General features: G+C 37.1%; 7 protein-coding genes across 7 annotated transcripts; 4 read left to right on the plus strand and 3 right to left on the minus strand.

The window, feature by feature from the left end:
• Positions 1–230: 230 nt before the first annotated feature.
• Positions 231–1559, minus strand: I206_102030 (uncharacterized protein; the record flags this gene model as incomplete). Its single annotated transcript, XM_019158575.1, has 4 exons — positions 231–658; positions 716–812; positions 880–1027; positions 1105–1559. The coding sequence occupies 4 exons, from the start codon at positions 1557–1559 to the stop codon at positions 231–233; spliced, it is 1128 nt and encodes a 375-aa protein (XP_019008321.1).
• A 469-nt stretch (positions 1560–2028) lies between these two features.
• I206_102031 (serine/threonine-protein phosphatase 2B catalytic subunit A1) lies at positions 2029–4981 on the plus strand (the record flags this gene model as incomplete). Its single annotated transcript, XM_019158574.1, has 15 exons — positions 2029–2172; positions 2459–2604; positions 2669–2727; positions 2787–2812; positions 2873–2971; positions 3024–3135; positions 3193–3338; positions 3405–3544; positions 3597–3674; positions 3727–3855; positions 3910–4001; positions 4057–4161; positions 4217–4301; positions 4364–4483; positions 4546–4981. The coding sequence occupies 15 exons, from the start codon at positions 2029–2031 to the stop codon at positions 4979–4981; spliced, it is 1917 nt and encodes a 638-aa protein (XP_019008320.1).
• A 379-nt stretch (positions 4982–5360) lies between these two features.
• On the minus strand, positions 5361–7096 carry I206_102032 (uncharacterized protein; the record flags this gene model as incomplete). The annotated part of the gene is made up of 5 exons (XM_070202494.1): positions 5361–5455; positions 5543–5933; positions 6027–6547; positions 6638–6942; positions 7017–7096. 5 exons carry the CDS (start codon positions 7094–7096, stop codon positions 5361–5363), a joined length of 1392 nt encoding a protein of 463 aa, XP_070058595.1.
• A 792-nt stretch (positions 7097–7888) lies between these two features.
• Positions 7889–12498, plus strand: I206_102033 (phosphatidylserine decarboxylase; the record flags this gene model as incomplete). Its single annotated transcript, XM_019158572.1, has 12 exons — positions 7889–8304; positions 8377–8545; positions 8599–8694; positions 8756–8953; positions 9021–9726; positions 9803–9981; positions 10039–10173; positions 10234–11268; positions 11343–11409; positions 11476–12057; positions 12125–12202; positions 12293–12498. The coding sequence occupies 12 exons, from the start codon at positions 7889–7891 to the stop codon at positions 12496–12498; spliced, it is 3867 nt and encodes a 1288-aa protein (XP_019008318.1).
• A 518-nt stretch (positions 12499–13016) lies between these two features.
• Positions 13017–14487, plus strand: I206_102034 (uncharacterized protein; the record flags this gene model as incomplete). Its single annotated transcript, XM_019158571.2, has 4 exons — positions 13017–13348; positions 13471–14014; positions 14154–14237; positions 14347–14487. 4 exons carry the CDS (start codon positions 13017–13019, stop codon positions 14485–14487), a joined length of 1101 nt encoding a protein of 366 aa, XP_019008317.2.
• Positions 14488–15466: 979 nt separating this feature from the next.
• I206_102035 (peptidyl-prolyl cis-trans isomerase H) lies at positions 15467–16675 on the plus strand (the record flags this gene model as incomplete). Its single annotated transcript, XM_019158569.1, has 8 exons — positions 15467–15563; positions 15646–15670; positions 15735–15776; positions 15844–15888; positions 16062–16194; positions 16306–16338; positions 16440–16561; positions 16633–16675. The coding sequence occupies 8 exons, from the start codon at positions 15467–15469 to the stop codon at positions 16673–16675; spliced, it is 540 nt and encodes a 179-aa protein (XP_019008315.1).
• Positions 16676–16877: 202 nt separating this feature from the next.
• Positions 16878–19592, minus strand: I206_102036 (uncharacterized protein; the record flags this gene model as incomplete). Its single annotated transcript, XM_019158568.1, has 9 exons — positions 16878–16913; positions 16975–17268; positions 17364–17740; positions 17802–18012; positions 18089–18407; positions 18468–18654; positions 18736–19063; positions 19148–19365; positions 19457–19592. The coding sequence occupies 9 exons, from the start codon at positions 19590–19592 to the stop codon at positions 16878–16880; spliced, it is 2106 nt and encodes a 701-aa protein (XP_019008314.1).
• Between the last annotated feature and the right edge of the window lie 14 nt (positions 19593–19606).

The following is a 19606-nucleotide window of genomic DNA, read 5'->3' on the forward strand; positions in this document are numbered from 1 at the left end:
CGCTTGAACAACTTTCGGATAATAGAAGCGTCATTAAAGAGAGTATTGCTCGAGCAAGTTTCCCACGCTTGCATCGATTTTCACTTTGATTCAGTAATAGCCATAGCTATAAGATCTGTAATATTTGTGTATATATGCATAAATATGTATATACATGCATGGAGCATTGACAAGACACAGAGATGAAATCTCATTCACGACAATCTCATTTGACCTAAATAATAGTTCAACTACCTCTTACCCCTAACCACTATTTTCTTCATCTTAGGCAATTTATCCTTCTTTCCCCCTTCTTCCTCAGCGGGACTACCAAGACTTAATCCAGATTTCTTAGCTTCCTTTTCTTGTTCCTTTTCCCTCTTTATAGCTGCTATGGCGACACCAGCAGGTACAACTGGAGAATGAAGTGGTAATCTGTCGTCCAGCCCAGGTATAGGTTGAGGTGCAATAGGTGGTTTGGTCGATGTAGGTTTGACAATAGTCTTCTTCTTTACCTCAACTTGTTTCTTTCCTTTTCCCTTCGATTTTTCATCTTTCTTCGACTTGGTTGTTGTTGACGGTTTATTCGATGATTTCTTGGAAGAAGTGGGTTTGGTATATGTCAAATCTGGATTTCGTTGGCGGATCTGATCCGAAATATGTTTATATAATTGTGTTCCTTTTAGAGCGCAATCATTAGTCTTTCATGGTGCTGCTATCGAGATGTTAGACTTACTATTCTTGACAATAGGATTTATGAATTTTCCATCTCGTTCAATTTGTACTTTGACTCGACCAGGATTCTCCCAATCTGCTGGGTGACATCTATCGGGCTGATTGAATAATCATGTTATTAGCTGACAATAACAACGTCATACGCAGCTCATGGCGACTATTTACCTCGAGCACACTAGGTAAACCAAGTACTCTACAAGCTTGTGCGATGTGGGTAGCTTGAGGCCACCAAATAGAAGTTTGTCGAGGTACTCTCCTTCCTTCGTTGGCAGATACTTTAGCATCAAAGTATAATGGATAAACAGTATTCCATCTAATGACATCTCGGAATCAGCTCCAGTTTGCTGGTTTTAAACACCATCTCAACCGGCTAAAGACGTGAATACTCACTTCTTGTATACACTGGGATCTTTAGCAACATTAGCTGTACCAAATTGTTTCTTTAATCTTTCCAATCTTTCATCTTCAGCAGCTTGAAGGCGCATCATATCACCCATAAATCCTCCCATTGGTGAATTAGGATTCATTTGAGGTCCTCCAGAAGTTCCACTACCTTGTGGTCTTAATTCATTATCTGTATTTCTTTCAACTAATTTTCCTTTTCCATTTCCACTTGTGGTGGAGGAAGGAGGAGGAGCAATTACATTTTCACCAAAAACACCTCTTGATTGTTCTGCTAATTGATCATAATCCATATCATCATCTTCGTCACCAATTTCTTCTAATAAAGCTCCCTGTAATCCACTACCTTGTAATGCACGAGGTTTTGATCCAGAAGCAGTACCGGAGGAACCAGGTAGAGGTAAATCTGTATCGTCATCGAAATAATCTTCTACTGTTGGCATCTTGTTCGAGAAGTGGACGCTATATGTTATCAGTTTAGTCAATAGTATGAACGATATGAAGGTAATAGTAGATTATAACGCAGAATGACATTGATAAGATTAGCTTGGAACCTCATATGGTTGACCCGCTTATGCTACACCCTCGGGGATTTACGGTGTTATGTGATGATGATCATTTGAGGCGCGTTTTATTGGCTAAGAGTAGAAAGGGCCCCACTGAATCTTAATTATAATTGAAAGCGTGTCATAGCTGAGGAGCAATTGCAGTGGTTTAATCATATCTATGTTACCATTCATTCAATATATACACTTTATTTAGTACTCTTGACATTACTTCAGATTGAAATACTGCAGGTCAGATAGATTCATTACGGTCTGAAGTTCATCCTTAACGAATTATCAAATAAATTAAACTATTGATTTTGGTCGTTTGACCGAAAACAAAGAGCTCCACATCTTCATTCACGCCATGACCTCTCCAGCGACTCAAACTGCCAATGCTATCGCTGCGATAACCAATCGTTCGAATATTGTTATACCAGAAATAGATTTCACTCAACATCAATTAGAGAATGGGGATGTTGTCAGTACAACTGAAAGAGTGGTCAAAGATGTGAGTTGATCGATGATCGTGCTTTGACGAGTGGCGGGATGTGAACAAATGTGCGACTAGTTTGTCATTGAGTTCGGTCTGGCGGTCAGCGAGGTATTAGGCGTATACAGCGGAAATCATATACATAGATGATATTGGAGTTGTTTGCTCCTTTCCCCGCCCCTGTTCGCCCTTGCCAGCTTTTGTAGTACCAAGTTAATTCCTTCGTCATCTCATTTCACGGTATCTCTCTGGAATATCTCGTCACTTGTTGAGAAATTGAAATGTTAATCGGATTCGTTCTTAGGTACAAGCACCAGCGATGTATCTACCTACGGAAGAACAATTTTTCTCGAAAACAGATAAGAGCAAACCTGATATCGCATTCTTGAAGAACCATTTCTATAGAGAAGGGAGATTGACTGAAGAACAAGCTCTATACATTCTTGAAAAGTACGTCAGCTTCATTTGTGGTCATCACTTTCGCCAGTTAGCTGATGACATTAACTTTGGACAGGGGAGGAGAAATATTGAGAAATGAGCCTAATTTACTGGAAATTGACGCACCAATTACTGGTATGTCAGCTTTGTCTATCTTTCCCATCTGACAAAACGCTGAATTATTGAGACATTAGTCTGCGGTGATATTCATGGTCAATATGTGAGTTCATCTAAACGTCGTCGTTATCCGTGATACAGCTCCTAATTCGTTATGCTACAGTACGACTTGATGAAGTTATTCGAAGTAGGAGGAAATCCCGCTGAAACACGTTATCTGTTCTTGGGAGATTATGTCGATCGAGGATACTTTTCAATCGAGGTAAGTTAATGATCCGAACTCTACCGCAGACACGCCTGACTTGTGTGCATAGTGTGTGCTTTACTTGTGGTCTTTGAAAATGTGGTATCCCGACACCCTTTTCTTGTTGAGGGGTAATCACGAATGTCGACATTTGACAGATTACTTTACTTTCAAACTGGAATGTAAGCTACTTCTCGCATATCGTCAAAATAGGTCCAGCTAACATTTGGTCTTCGAAGGCAAACACAAATACTCGGAAACAGTTTACAATGCATGTATGGAAAGTTTCTGTAATCTCCCATTGGCAGCTGTAATGAACAAGCAGTTCTTGTGTATTCACGGTGGACTATCGCCTGAATTACATACTCTTGATGATTTGCGAGCTGTAAGTTAGCAAAAATCTATTGTCGTCAGATTAGGGGATCAAGCTGATCTTCGTAATTGTGAAAAGATTAACCGATTCAGAGAGCCTCCGACATCCGGATTGATGTGTGATATACTCTGGGCGGACCCTTTGGAGGACTTCGGATCGGAAAAGACAAATGATACATTCATACATAATCATGTCAGGGGTTGTAGTTATTTCTTCACGTGAGTTGGCCATACAAATTGCTTAATTGTGCAGCTAATATTTCGCATATAGGTATAACGCTGCGTGTCAGTTCTTAGAGAGAAATAACTTGTTGTCAATCATTAGAGCGCATGAAGCTCAGGACGCTGGGTTAGTCGACCCTGATATCTCGTCTCGAATAGCAGACTAACGATAAGTGTAGTTATCGAATGTATCGAAAGACGAAAACGACCGGTTTCCCTTCAGTCATGACCATTTTCTCAGCCCCTAATTACTTAGATGTATACTCGAACAAAGCCGCTGTTTTAAAATATGAGTCGAATGTGATGAAGTGAGCTCGACATGATTCTACTTTGCTTGGTCACAGCTGACAGTCCAATTGCAGCATCCGTCAATTCAACTGTACACCTCATCCATATTGGTTACCGAACTTCATGGATGTATTCACCTGGAGTTTGCCATTCGTGGGAGAGAAGAGTGAGCTCATCATTGTAAAGGATCGCTTTATGGAAATAGCTGACTCATATACCAGTCACTGATATGCTTATCGCTATCCTGAATTGTTGTACCAAGGAGGAGTTGGAGGAAGAAGAGGAGGAAACTCCCATGGCCATTACTCCAGAGACACCGGCTGAAGGTGAGTTGCAACTTCCTCCTTTAGTGGTGAAGATGCTGACGACAACCAGTTTCAGCTGACGTCACAGCGGAAAGGAGACAGATCATCAAGAACAAGATATTGGCTGTTGGAAGAATGTCTCGAGTATTCGCCTTGTTACGGTAAGCTTGAATTATGGGGCATCTGCTTACAACACCCAGCTGACAGCCGTGATTGCACGTAGGGAGGAATCTGAAAGAGTGTCGGAGCTCAAATCTATCTCTGGGTCTAACACGCTGCCCGCAGGTATGCTCGCATCCGGAGCTGAGGGTATTAAGGAGGCTATTCAAGGATTCGAAGATGCGTAAGTTGGTTTCAATACTGCGAAGCTGATGACGCTTACCTGACATACATTTCGGGGCGCAGTCGAAAGAGTGATATTGAGAATGAGAGATTACCACCCGATATAATTGATCCGGATGAAGAAAATCCAGCTTCACCTTCAGGCACAACACCTCATACACCTGATGAATCAGCTTCTCCGAAATTAGAATCTCCACTCGCTCAATTCGGTTCAGCTATAGGTAGTACACCTTCACCTATGTCACCTCAATCTCCAAGTACACCTGGTACACCATCTTCACCTGGAGGAGGAGGAGGAGGTATGACATGGAGAAGAGGACATTCAAGACAAACTTCACTTGGTACTACCAAAACATCACCCTCAAATAGAAGAAGATCACTTGAAAATACTATGCACTTAATTAGAGATGTTGTAGATGGTAAAGATGCTAATGGAGATGGACAATTAGAAAGATTAGCTGAAGTTATATCTAGTCCTACTTCTAAAGGTCGAGATTAATTTAATCAATTTATCAATACCCTCAATATACAGCTTTTTGTTCTCATTTAATTTTTTTTATAAAAAAAAGTTATTGCTTCTTCATAATGATTTATACATGTATATATATACCCTTGTTTTGTGAACTGTAATATGACACCATGATTGATATGATTTGAGAGACGAGTAAAATCATGCATCGTATGAAATGACCAGATCAAATTAATTACAATCAATCCAATTTGATATACATACTTAATCAATTTTCAAGATTGTAAAAACACATGGTATTCTTATTTGTTTCCGCATATTCTCAATTGTCTAACTGAAACCGAGTTTAAGATATTCGTTCATCCAAATTCTTTAAATTCAATTTCCTTTGAAGCTGATTGAAATCTAGCTAAAAAGATGATATTCTCTTTTTAAGATTATTTAAAAAAATCATTAAAATCCAAACATAAGATTCAAATTGATCTTTAGAAACGAATAAAATACCTAAAATTAAAAAGATCAAGTTATTATTAATATTTGTTTTTGTTTTTGTTTTTGTTTTGAAATATTTTTCAATAAAATTTCTCTTACCTTGACATAAAACAGCTTTAATTATTTGAGCAGTTAAACCTTTATACCAACCTTTAAAACCATTTTCAATATAAACTGATTTAAGTAAAGATAAAGCATGTTTATGATGTTTATGATGATGATGTAATTTATGATTTTGTTTTTTATTTAAAGGTAAATTTTCAAATTGATTTTTAGGTAAATTAATTATAGAAGAACCGAATTTAGGTGGTGAAATTGAAGCTATTGAAGCGTAAGAAGGAGTTAAATTTTCATTTTTATTTAAATGTATATCTTCTTCATCTATTTTGTTTTTCTCATCAAGAATTTCTGATTCAATAGATAAAGTTTGATCTTCAATTTCGTTTTGATCATCTTCAGGATTTACTTTAGCTTGAAGTCTTACTTTTGCCTATTAAATGTTTTTCACAATTAGCTTAATCGAATTTCAATATAATAAAAACTAAATCGGTTTATAAGTTTCAAGTACACAATATTAACTTACAAAGATATAAGGATAAGTAACTACTGTAGCTAACGTTTTACTAATCATACCTAAAATGAAAGATTCTCCCACACCTAATTTACCTCCCTTACCAATGTTATGATTACCATTTAATCTTTTTGATAATCTATAAGATTTTAGTCTTTCAAAAACTCCATAAGTTATTGCAGGATTTATAGTAAGTACTAAGCCAGGTTTTAAACCTGTCCATAAACCTGTTATACCATTTTCATTTATAATTTCATTAGCAGTTTCAAATAAACTTGGTGCTATTACTGCTTTTTTATCTTTTGATGATGATATTGATGGTTGCCATAATTGTTGACGAGTTGCAATTACTTGAACTGGAATAGTAAAAATTTGTGCAAAAGCTCCTGCTAATGCACCTATAAATAATTCAGCTGATGTTGAAATTGATGGTGAATTTATAATGGTTTTTGAAGTTGAAGTTGTAGTTTTTAAAGATAATCGACGTAAATATGAAGTACGTAATAAAGTATGAAAGAAGAAATATGCGAATTCTTTTTTATCGATTTTTATTTTTGAGAAGTATATGTCAACTTTAAAGAACCTTATTTTAATGAATTTGATACTTTGATGAGATTACTCACGTTGAGAGAAAGTACCAATCATACTAGCTCCAAATCCATGAAATGCACCACTTATTCCTTCTTTCTTCAATATCTTCAATAACATCATAAACATGCCCCATCTCTTGACTCTAGAGTATATATATCTTTGAAATTCAGATAGATGAGAGATTTTCTTCAAATCAGAAGTAGAACTTCTTTTCGCGGTGTTCGTTGTAGGCAAATCGACCTCATTATCTCGTTCCTCATCATCCTCCTCGTCGTCCTCATCCTCGTCGTCCTCAGCTTGTAATCGAGTTTTAACAGTGTCTAAAGGGTACACCGCGCTACAGGTATTCAAATTGACAGCGAATGAGTATGCTGGCGCAAATCGAAGATGAAATAAGTAGAATGCACTTACGCATTAGCAAAGACTGAACCTAATGCACCAGCTAAGGCAGATCCGAAAGGAGTCAGAGGTGGATGAGGTGCGGGAGCCATCTCGTGGGAGATTTATCCTGTCGTATTCGTACAGACCAATCGATAAGCCAAGCTCTGATTGAGAAGAGCTACAGAAGAGCTACAATCTCGAAGTTCTTTGACCTGACCGTAGAATGTTCAGATCGTAAGGCTGCCTAGAAAATAGTCCCAATATCCTATCTGTCTATCTTTCGTTCAATCAATTGGTGTTATCCTCTTTTCATAACCGGTTAATCAACAAGTAACCATTACCGAACTACTTGTTATTACGATACAATGGTAATTAGCGGGATGTACCTGATTAGTCGATTCGCTAATGAATCATTAGAAGCTATTTTGAGTTACTGCTAAGACGTCACCTTATTCAGTCAGGAACCAAATTGGGCGGATTCGTGTGCTGTGTCTTTATAGTTACGTCTTTATAGCATGGTATGCGCGTGCAATGATTTATTGAAATACTAGAATCGATTATATATAGTATTGCTTCATCTTTGATCGCTGTTCATCAAAACGAAATAATAAGTGGAACACCTTTACTACTACTCCCACCAGGGTCCTCCCTCCTTTGATACACGATATAAAGAAGCAAGGATTCCCACGTCATTCGAAAAGGACTGATCATCTACCCCACATCTGCCCCATCTTCCCATAAACTCACCCTCGTTGTCCTTCCATCACAGCCAACACCCTTAACGCAAGGATACTGCATTCTATACATCTAATCGTTTGTGAATTGGTCTTATTATAATCTCATAGGTTCCACCTCCCAATTCCCTTTCAGAGATTGAGTCATAAATATCTTCTTCAATCATTATGTCACCTAATATAGAAGCAGCTCTTGCTATATCAAATGATAACCCTTCTTCCGATACATCTTCAAAAGGCCAACCAAGATTAAAAAGATTAGCTTCAAAACCACTCAAAATGGCTGCGTCAACATTTAGATCTTCTAGAGCTCCTTCACCTGGTCCATCGGATACAGCTAGTACACTTGTTAACTTTGATACAGGTTTACCAGATAGATCGAAATCAAGTAGATTCAGTAGAAGGAAATCTAGACATGCGAAAATTCAAACTTCTGGAATAGGTATGACACCCGCTCAGATCGCTTCTGCTGCTAGAGGACCTAGAAAACCTCTTGAAGGTGAAGAACCTGCTGCATATCTTAGAGTTAGAGTTGTTAGTGCAAAAGGATTAGTAGCGAAAGATAGAGGAGGTACTTCTGACCCGTAAGTCCATGTCGATCTTTGAGTGAGGGAAAACATCTGAGTACGGTGCTGATCATCTTTTGGATACTCCAGCTTCCTGACTCTCCTCATGCCCCCGACTTCGCGATTTTCAACCAAAGTAATCAAGAAGAGTCTAGATCCAACTTTTCCTGCTGAGACAAGCACTTTCGATTTTCCTATTTATCTGAGTCTAACAGGTGTCATTGGTGGGAGAGGTATTGAGTGTGTTCTATGGGACAAAGTGAGCTCATACCGTTAGACTTCAGAAAGCGTGCAGCTCAAACAATTACTCAGGATTTAATGCGCAAAGAGTATATGGGCGAATTGGCTATACCAGTTGAAAAGTGGTTCAACGAAGGAGATATTCACCTTTGGCACGAAAACATTCCTGTACGTGCATCGAGGAGTGATAGACATACTGTCAGCATATAGCTGATATGCCTGAATTTAGCTTTTGACCCAAAAACTTCTATCTACGCGCCGAAAACACACTGTCACGGGCTCAGTCTCCTTTCAGATCGGCTTCATCTCGCCAAAAGAGTCGAGTGACCCCGAAGATGCTCTTAAAAGAGTCCGAAGAGTTTATGGCTCCCTTGTTGAGCAAGCTAGTATCGGACGACATTCCAATGGAGTTCTTGGTGTGCCAGCCGTAAGTATGAGTTTATGCTGTCGGAGAAGTCGACCTATCTTAACTCATTCATTGGTGATCCACGCAGCACAAAGGTATTGGTACCGTCAAAATGCGACAGGAGCCGGTGAAACCCTCCAACCTAGCTAGGCCTACCTCAGTAGTAGCGTCCGCTATGTCCGGTATCGTATCATCGATGAGAGGTGGACACAAGACAGTACCTGTAGAAGGACAAGCTGCGCCTGAGCTGGAAGATGTTGACGAAGGCGAAGACGATGAAGAATCGCTCTCCGACGATGGCATGTCAAGCTCATCTTCAGACGATGAGTTTGAAGATGCCTTAGACGAGGAGGAAAGCGAAACTCCTATGGGACTTAACGAGTCGCCTTCCATAGTTGAAAGCGCTATCGTGGGAGTGAGTCAGCAAACAGCTGGTTTACCAAGTCAAAGAACCAAAAGGGATAGTTCGGGATTGTTGGCTCCAGCTTCGATTAAAACTCCCAAAGCTGGAAATCAAGGTGACTATTTTGCCCCATCGATGGAGAAGAATACTTCAGGCGAGTCTACAATCAGTACACCTGGAGCGACTACGCCCGGCGGGACGAAAACGCGAAGACCTCTTTTCAAGCGCGGAAAATCCAGGACAGGCTCATCAACGCAAAGTCAATTACAGTCCGTTGAAAAGAAAAAGTCTAAGAGGGCATTCAACTTTGATGCGAATCAAGGAAAGGAAGTTTTAGGCATAGTCATTCTTGAAATCAAAGCTGCTGAGGATTTACCAAAATTGAAGAATGGTATGTCCTGTTTCCAGCAGATGATATTATGTGTAGAGGATTCGAATGCTAAAATTCGGACCTTCACTACCGACAGCCTTGAAATTCTCTTTCGATATGGATCCTTTCGTTGTCATTTCTTTTGGACAGAAAGTGTTCCGAACGAGAGTCATCAGACATTCCCTCAATCCTACATGGGACGAGAAATTGCTTTTCCACGTCAGAAGACATGAGCATTCTTATACTATGCAATTTGCTGTACTTGATTGGGACAAAGTGAGCATACACCGAATGCCCCACCCGTGTTCATGAGAAAGCTGACCGTCTGAGTAGGTGTCCGGAAACGACATGGTCGGCACATGTACACTGCCATTGAGTGAACTTATTGCAGATGCCCCTAAACCTGATCCCGAAACTGGTTTGTACGATAAGAATGTTGATGGTAAACACGAAATGAAGGAATTTACCGTGAGTTCTCACGAGTGCAGCGGCGTGCTTAGACAGCATACTGACGGAATGCAATAAAAGCTCAACTTGAACACCGAGAAAGATATGTCCTGGGAAGCCAGACATTCGCCAAGGCTCACCGTCCGTGCCAAGTACGAGCCCTACGACGCCTTGCGTCAGAGATTCTGGCGGCAATACATCACACAATACGATGCAGACGATTCCGGTCGTATGTCTTACACCGAACTCACGGCTATGTTGGACTCCCTTGGTTCGACCTTGACTAGACGGACTATTGAGGGTTACTTCGAGAGCTGCGGCAAATCAGCCGAAAAGGATGAATTGACTATGGAAGAAGTAATTCACTGTCTTGAAAAAGAAGTTACCAAATCAAGATCTGAGAAAGAGAAAGTGTCGAAAGATGATTTCGCTACTTCTAACGGATTAGGCGGGGCTACACCTGCTGTCTCTGCTCGACCCGCTCAAGAGGGCTTAGATGTCACCGGACCGCAAGGCAATATACGCCAATCTGCCGGTGTTGACCCTGATGAACTTGCCGAACATATCGAAAGAAGTCGACCAAAGAATCAAGATGGAGCTGCTGGAGATGGCGATCAGACGGCAGGGAACATCCAGCCGATTTCTGAACGAGACGTCCCAGCGGTCAAAGTTGAAAGAACAGCTTCCGTAGATGGGTCTACCGTGCCCCTCAACTTCAATGGTAATGAGAATGAAGACGATGGAGGCAATCTGACTCCTGGATCTGTGACATATTCTGAAACTGAAGAATTAGATAATGACACGGATTCGCCTCCCGAGGATGATCGAGAAAGAATCATAAATATCAAGACCTGTCCACTTTGTCATCGACCTCGATTAGGCAAAAAATCGGAACAAGATATAGTTACTCATCTAGCGGTCTGCGCATCAGCAGATTGGTCAAGAGTCGACAGGATAGTTACTGCAAATTATGTTACTTCTTCACAAGCTCAAAGGAAATTTTTGTCGAAGATTGTTAACAAAGTTGCGATTGGTTCTTATGCCTTGGGAGCCAACTCGGCGAATATCCTCGTACAAGACAGAAGGACTGGTCAACTTCAAGAAGAGAAAATGGCGGTAAGCTACTGCTTGTTGGCTCACTCATACAGAAGAAAGTATAGCTGATTATCATTTTTTGTATGATCCTACAGGTATATGTGCGGTTGGGTATTAGGGTCTTGTATAAAGGTGCGAAAGGTCAGATGCACAGTGCGCGAGGTAAGTAGTCAGCTTTTTCGTGCATTCCGGTTGTCAGAAGAAGCTGATTACGCGTTGAACAATCAGCACGTAAACTGCTCAAATCGTTATCAGTAAAACAAGGATTGAAATATGACTCACCGTCATCAGCTGTAGATATCCCGGGATTTATAGCTTTCCATAATTTAGACATTGAAGAAATCTTAGATCCCCTAGACTCCTTCAAGAATTTCAACGAATTTTTCTATAGAAAGCTGAAACCTGGAGCAAGACCAGTTGAAGAACCTTCAAACGAAGGAAGATTAGTCAGCTGTGCAGATTGTAGAATGATGGCTTTCGAAACTGTCAATGAAGCTACGTCAATCTGGATCAAAGGACGAGAATTCACCGTAGACAGATTATTGGGTCCTAATTATAAAGATGTCGCTTCCAGGTATGAAGGTGGTGGATTAGCTATTTTCAGATTAGCTCCTCAAGATTATCATCGATTCCATTCACCTGTAAAAGGTAAAATTGGTAAGATGACTTTGATTGATGGTGAATATTATACGGTGAATCCTCAAGCGATTAGAACTTCTCTCGATGTATATGGTGAGAATATCAGAAAGGTAGTTCCGATACAAAGTGAGGAATTTGGATTGGTCATGACTGTGTGGATAGGAGCCATGAGTGAGTTTTTAGTGTCATCGGCTAAAAGGGTGGAGATTTGAGGTTGATTTGTTCCAATTTCTTGCAGTGGTCGGAAGTATACTTACAACAGTCAAGGAGGGGCAGGAAGTCGATCGAGCAGAAGAATTGGGTTATTTCGCATTTGGTAAGTTATAAATTGCGGACCTTGTTTTGCTTTTCGTATAGCACCAAAGATCAATTTAATTGATTCATGTTTGTACCAATAAAATAACAGGTGGATCAACAATAGTTTGTCTTTTCGAAAAAGGAAGTATGAAATTTGATAAAGATTTATTACAAAATGGTAGAGCAAGTATTGAAACTCTTGTTAGAATGGGTTCAGGTATTGGTAGAAGCGCTAAGAAAATTCATAATGGATCCGTAAGCGGAGTACCAAGTGGTGATGTTAGTGGGATTGCGACTCCTGCTGAAAAGGCTTAAGGTGTTCGTGCAGGATAATGGACAATGATATTAGAATGGAATCCTCATTGAGAAAGTTGAGAGAGCAATGTGTTGTATATTATTATGATTAACGAAAATTAAGTAAATTCATCTGTAATATATCATCCAATCATTGTTTATAGAAGGATTATTACGAAGTTGATTATTTTACGAAATCATGCGTGTGCATATTCATGACCTGTTCATGATTTGTTGATTATTTGTAATTGTCTTGATCAACGTCCACCGCTCACTCCGAATGGAACAATGCGCGTCGTCAAAATCCCTCCACATTATACGTCCACTTGGGCTCTCATTCAGCAATTTCCATCTGCTTTTCATCTCATCTCCCATCTTCCCATTAATCAAGTACCTTTGTAATACCACATTCAAACACAAGCTGAAAATAATCTGACCAGGTCGACTCATAGAGCTTAACTAAGATTTGTCAATCGAACAATCATAAATCCGACAATTTTGAATAATTTATAATCAATACCTAAAAACATATAAATGAAATGTCAATCTTAACACCTGGATCAAAATGTACTTTATGTAATTTAATTGATTTTTTACCTTTTACATGTACTTTATGTAAATTAATTTATTGTAAAGAACATATTCAATCACCTTTACATAAATGTTTAGAATCTACTTCAGAGGCAACAACATCATCATCATCAAATTTAAAACCTGGTAAATTAAATAGAGGAAAAATAAAATGTAATTTAAAAGAATGTCAAAATGAAAGTATTGAAAGTTTATCTGGATATATAGAAGAATTAAGATCAAATAATGATATTGCTAAAAAAATTAATTGTGAAGGATGTTTAAAAAGTTTTTGTATAAAGTGAGTTTATAATTGAAATTTCTTTTTTAAATTCATACATTATATATATATATATATTTAAATATATAAATTAGCTAAATTCAAAACTGTTTTTTTTATGGATATAATTTTTTAAAAAAAAGACATAGATCACAAATTTCACATTCTTGTTCTAAACCTTTAATTGAAAATTCAAGATATGATTCTTTTTTAAAACGTCAATTAAAAGCTAAAGAAATAATAAATAAACAATTTCCAGAATTTAAAAATAGAATTATACCAAAACCTCCTCCAAGTAAAGATATAATAAAAAAAGAATTAAAATCAAATAAATTACCTTCTACTAGTAGTAGTAGTGTTGTTGAACTTGATAAATTGAATTCAGAAAATACAATATCAAATAAAATTATAAATAATGAAATATCTAAAACCATGATTATGACCAAAACAAAAACGAAAACAAAAGATGATAAATTATGGGATATAAATCTTAAAAAATTACGTATGACTTCTGAATCATTAATTAATAAAGAAATTAAAATTGATAATTCTTTAAAAATAACATTTTTTGAATGGATAATTGATATTGAACAAAATAAATTAAATAAATTAAATTTTAAAAATGGTAAATGGTTATTAGAAAATAATCAAAGTAATTTAAAATTTAATAAAAATTGGATTAATTCTGTAAGTCTTTTTTATATAATTCTTAAATCAAAATACGAAATCAAAATTTTCTTCTTATAGAAAAAGATTATTGAAAGATGTATATATAAGTTGACAATTTCCTTTCCCCTTTCATTTGTTTTTTTTTTTCTGAAAATAGGAAATTCCTATTGGAAAATTATTTGATTTACTTATTGAAAAGGGGAAAATTAAAAGATCTCTAAATAAAGATGATCCTGCTCAAGTAAGTTTTAGAAATAATCACAAATAAAATTCATCCCCTATGCAGGGACTGAGTTATCGTCTTTCAATTTAATTCAATATGATTACTGATCATAAACCTTTTCTTTTAGTCCCTTCATTTGATTTCTCTTTATCCAGTCGAAGGTCAAATTAGATACACAAAACTTGAACTATCCAAAGCTGTAAAAGATCAAATATTGGATGGTAGTGTAATAATACTTATACGTGGGATATGGCAAGATTCGGAATGAACTGATGAAGACTGGGTATATAATGCATGGTATATTACTGATTGCTGAGATGTGTTTTAATACTATTTAAATGCGGTTTGCCTATTTCCTCATATATCTTATTTGATCTATACATTTCTGATTCTCGCAGTCCAATCTGAATAAGCATAGTCGAATGACTCGTATCTAATTTGACTATTTGATCTTGGTTTCAGTAAAGAGGACATGTCGTTTCACTACCATCAAAAAGCAAATTATCAGCTCTGCCTTGGGTTTTAATCAATTCAATACGATTTCTCCAATACATCTCAATTCATACAACACTTTCAATGGCACTACTTCGACCCTCAATACTGGGAGATATACTCACCAATAGGATCATATTTGATTTTAGCCAACTTGTCAGATACTCTAATTCTAGAAGTGGTATAGAAAAATCCAGTAAGAGCTGTAGAAACCAATTTCACCAAGATTCGTCTATAGCATTCCCAAGAGAATTTCATCAGCATTTCGCATCGCTAATCGGTCCCACACTCATCAAAGATGATTAATGAAGATTTGATTTCTATCGTGATTCAATCTTCTGATGATCTACTTCAATGTTAAGATATTCTCCACGAATTCTCTTGTTCTTCAATTTTACCTCCGAAAAGACTTTTTCCATTATGGATACAAACAGCTCACCTTTGTTTAGCTTTTGGTGCCATTTTGCCCGTTGTTTATATCCCTCTTTAACAGACTTGAATGATACGCGAAATAAATGATAAACTATAATATCTTAAGAGCAATTAAAGTGAGTCCCTTTCGCTGAGTGAGGATATCTTTCAAAACTCATTTAATCCCGTACTTTGGCATTAGCGGCGGCCTCCGCATTTTCAGCTTAAATGTCATGTTTGGCTTTGACTTGACCTCCATCTCGCTCCTTTTTAACTATATACGACTGGAGTATATTTCATACTTGTTATTTAGCACTAACTCAGGCTAGATCAGATATAACATAATGGCATCTTCTCTTGATCCTCCAGCTGGAGTTACTCGACCTGTGGTTTTCTTCGATGTTAGTATAGGTGATACACCCGCAGGAAGGATAAAGATAGGTATGTATTAAATCACACTTTTTGCAAAACAGCTTCCAAGATTGATGCGAAAACGTATTTTGAAACTGATTGAAATATACAGAATTATTCAGCGATATAACCCCAAAGTGAGCTTCTCGATAACTCCCAAACTAGACTGGGAAGAAAAGCTCATTCAATCGGTGATAATAGGACAGCAGAGAATTTTAGACAATTATGTACGGGTGAACATAGGTAGGCTTCTTTTATTAATATAAAGAAATTTCGTAAAAACCAGAAGCTGATATACGACGTGAAAAAGGGTTAATTCGATACCTCAAGGATATAAAAAAGCTACTTTCCATAGGTAAATCAATTTTGGTCCTCTTTTTTTTTAATATGGAAGGAATATATCTCGATTGACTAACGATTATTTAATGCTCCTTTTTTAAATATTATAGAGTGTAAGTACTTATTTCTTCGAAACGATGGAAGAACAGAAAGTATTTCAAACTTATGCTCTTCTCTTTTACGTCTTAGCATTCCATCATTCATGATTCAAGGAGGCGATTTTATACGTAATGATGGTACAGGATCTTTTTCAATTTATGGAGCACAATTTGAAGATGAGAATTTTAAAGTGAAACATACTGGACCAGGTTTATTAAGTATGGTAAGTTTAAGGAAATCGATTACTAATTCTATTTGAAGTTATCGTTTTTGAGAGAGCGATGGAAAAGTGTGAACAAGGATGACTGATTCATCTATTTTAATTTCAATTTAGGCAAACTCCGGTCCAGGTACTAATGGATGTCAAGTGAGTTCATTCACCGTTATCCTCCTCTCATCGTCGAATACACTCAAGAACAGATAGAGACAGATAATTCGTTGACTGATAATTATCTTGATAAAACGCAGTTCTTCATTACTTGCGCACCGGCGGAATTCTTAGATGGTAAACATTGTGTATTTGGAAGAGTCATAGACGGTTTATTAACAGTTAGAAAGATTGAAAATGTTCCTACAGGGGCGAATAATCGGTAAGTCATAAATTGATGCATTTATCTTATATATGTGTATATACTGATATTTCGCTTGAACTCATTTATAGACCCAAGTTGGTAGTAAGGATAACAGAATGTGGTGAGATGTAATGTATCAATAGACGTGTCGAAAAAAAGATAACATGAGCATATGCCTGAATACAATTATCATGCATAACAATATAATCATCATTGACGAGAGTGGATCTTTGGAGTTCTAATATCGGTATAAATCTACTACGATTGTACACAATCGCCCCATAACGATATATAACTCATATCCCCACCGAATTCCCTTCTCAGTTTCTGCTAACTACTCCAGACCAACATAGCCAGCAGCTCTTCCAATCTACTCAAACTATTAGCGATTGTTGCCTTTTCTCTTGAATCAATATTCCAATTTCACTCACAGTAGTCTTTTCAAACATTTCAGTTGTAACTTGAGCTAAAAAACCAGGAACAGACTGCCTTTCAACAATCCAAAAATGTCTTGATTCTTCTAATCCTCTTGCCATCATACCAGACATTTGCATTGTACCAAAATGACCTTCTTGAGAAGCGAATTTTAAAGTTAATCCAGATTTACCTTTTGGTGCATACATTGAAGTTAATCTAATATCAGAACCTGATTCATCAAATTTAATTCTCCAACCTAATAAAGAATAAACTGCTTCTAAAAATTCTTTTGATTTTGAAGTGAATATCTAAAAATCGACCAATTGAGGTATTTAAAAGTCAGTTTTACAATTTGCTTGAAATTTTAATTTACTTTGTTGAAAATTAAATTTATAAAACTCACTTCTTTAAGTCTCATTAATCTTTTCTCATGACTTCTCTCTAAGTCTTCTTTCTCCTTTTTCAATCTATCAAAACTACTTCTAGGAACACTAGCTACACTCGCATTTTCACTGCCTGTACTACTCGAATTAGCTATGATTTCATCTAATTCTCTCATTTTCTCTAATAATTCGTCATTTTCATTTTTGAGATCGACTAATGTCTGTTGTCTAACAGCCATTATTCGATTAGCCGGACTATCTTTCAATTCTAGCACCCGTTCAATTTGCGGATTATATTCTCCAGATGCAACTCTCCTCATTAAATCATTCACTTCTCCATCCAATCGTGTATTCGCGGATGTCAATTCCGTTATAGTTGATTCGAGCGATTGAATATCTATCCATTTCAACTTGTTAGCGATTGATCCTGTTTATGTTTCGAGTAAATCTCAATTCACCCTGCTCCAATTGGGAAATCTGATCTTTCGCTAATTGCAAATCCGATGATTTAACCAATCCCATACCCTGTGCTATCCTCAATTCGGTCTCTCGTGAGTCCCTCGATATACTGTCCAATTCAGATTTATATAATTCAACCAAACGTTCCAATTCGGTGACTTTGGCAGATTGATCCTGGATCCCGCTACCACTGGCTGAAGGCGCAAATTTCTGTAAGAATTCCCACATCAGCCGAAGTTGAGAATACGTTGATTTGTATAGAATGTATAGAAGAATTTGAACATACTGAATATCGTACCCTCTCAACTTCCTTCTTGGCCAATTCTTCTCGCCTTTCCGCACTGGCTCGACCTTCTTTGGCCCATCTCAATTCCCTCTCAGCTTCTTCAGATCGTTTTGTCAATTCCGATATGCTGCTTCTTGAGCTTTGAGCAAGGTTGGTAAGACGATCGTGTAATTCTCGTAACTGTGCATCTTTTCGAGCCAAATCTGCTGTTGCTTGGTTGTGAAGATTAGATATAGTTGACAAGCGGTTGCGAAGGGTCTCGTCAGATGAGGTATTAGGTGAAGATGATGATGTCGAAGGGAATGTTTGAGTCAAAGAACTGAAGTCACCACTTTTCATGTCAGCTTAAACAGGAGTAGTGAAAGGAAAGCTGACTGACTCCATATCCCTTCTAGCTCTTTCCAATTGCTCTTGTAATGTCCTTATCTCATCTTTTAAAGACCTTTCTACATCCTTTGAAGCTCTTTCTGATGCATCTGATTCTTTTTTTTTCTGACGCAATTCTACAACTTCGGATTTAAGAGATTCATTTTCTCTATATATCGTAGCTAAACTAAGTGATTGACCTAAATCAAAATTAAATAATGAATTACATGGTGATCAATCGATTTCCATAATGCACGCATAAATTAAAACGAAGAACTCACGCTTAACTTCTTTCTGAAGGGTTTCATCTACTCTCCTATTTTCTTTATCTAATTCACCTTTTTCCCTTTTTTCTTCATTCCTTCTACGTTCTTCTTCCAATTCAATACTTAATCCTTTAGCTCTTCTTTCCCAACTTTTCAAATCTGTAACTTGATTATCAAGTTCAGATATACGTGAATTTAAAAGATGCAATTCATTATTAGCATTTTGTGTAAAAGAAGAATGTTTTCCTAAAAGTATATTATGTTCTGATTTTAAATTTTCTAATTCATCTAATAATTGATCATTTGATGATTTTAAATGAGATATTTCAATTGTATATTGTTGCTAAAAAGTCCAATTTTTGCATTCGTTTAACCAAATTTCCCATTTTTGAAATTTAAGATGAAAACAAAAAACTAAATCACTTACACGTTCTTCATAAAAATCTTTTTCCCTTTCTTGTCCTACTTTTCTTTCTTTCTTTTCACCATCATATAAAGTTCTTCTTTCAGCTTTTAACCTTTCAATTTCAATTCTTTGTTCTTCAATTTTCGAAGCTGAATATCTTTCTTTTTTTTGTAAAGAAAGATTAATATGTTCAAGAGTAGATATTTTAGCTGTATAAGATGACATTTGTTTATGGTGATCTTATCATAGATATTAAGTTAGCTTTAGCTTATAATCCGAGATAAAAAAAAAAGGCTTTGTAACGATTTCTCAGTCCAGTGCATAACCTACCTTCTAATCCAGCTTCACCAGCACCTCTCTTCCCTAAAGAACTTGTACTTGCGTTCAGTCTTGAAGATGACGAATCACCATTCGATGAGAATAAGTTTGAACGATTAAAAGTAGGTAATCTACTATTTCCACTCATTTTTTCTAGATCAT

Source organism: Kwoniella pini, chromosome 2, assembly GCF_000512605.2.
Source record: "Kwoniella pini CBS 10737 chromosome 2, complete sequence".
NCBI lineage: Eukaryota > Fungi > Basidiomycota > Tremellomycetes > Tremellales > Cryptococcaceae > Kwoniella > Kwoniella pini.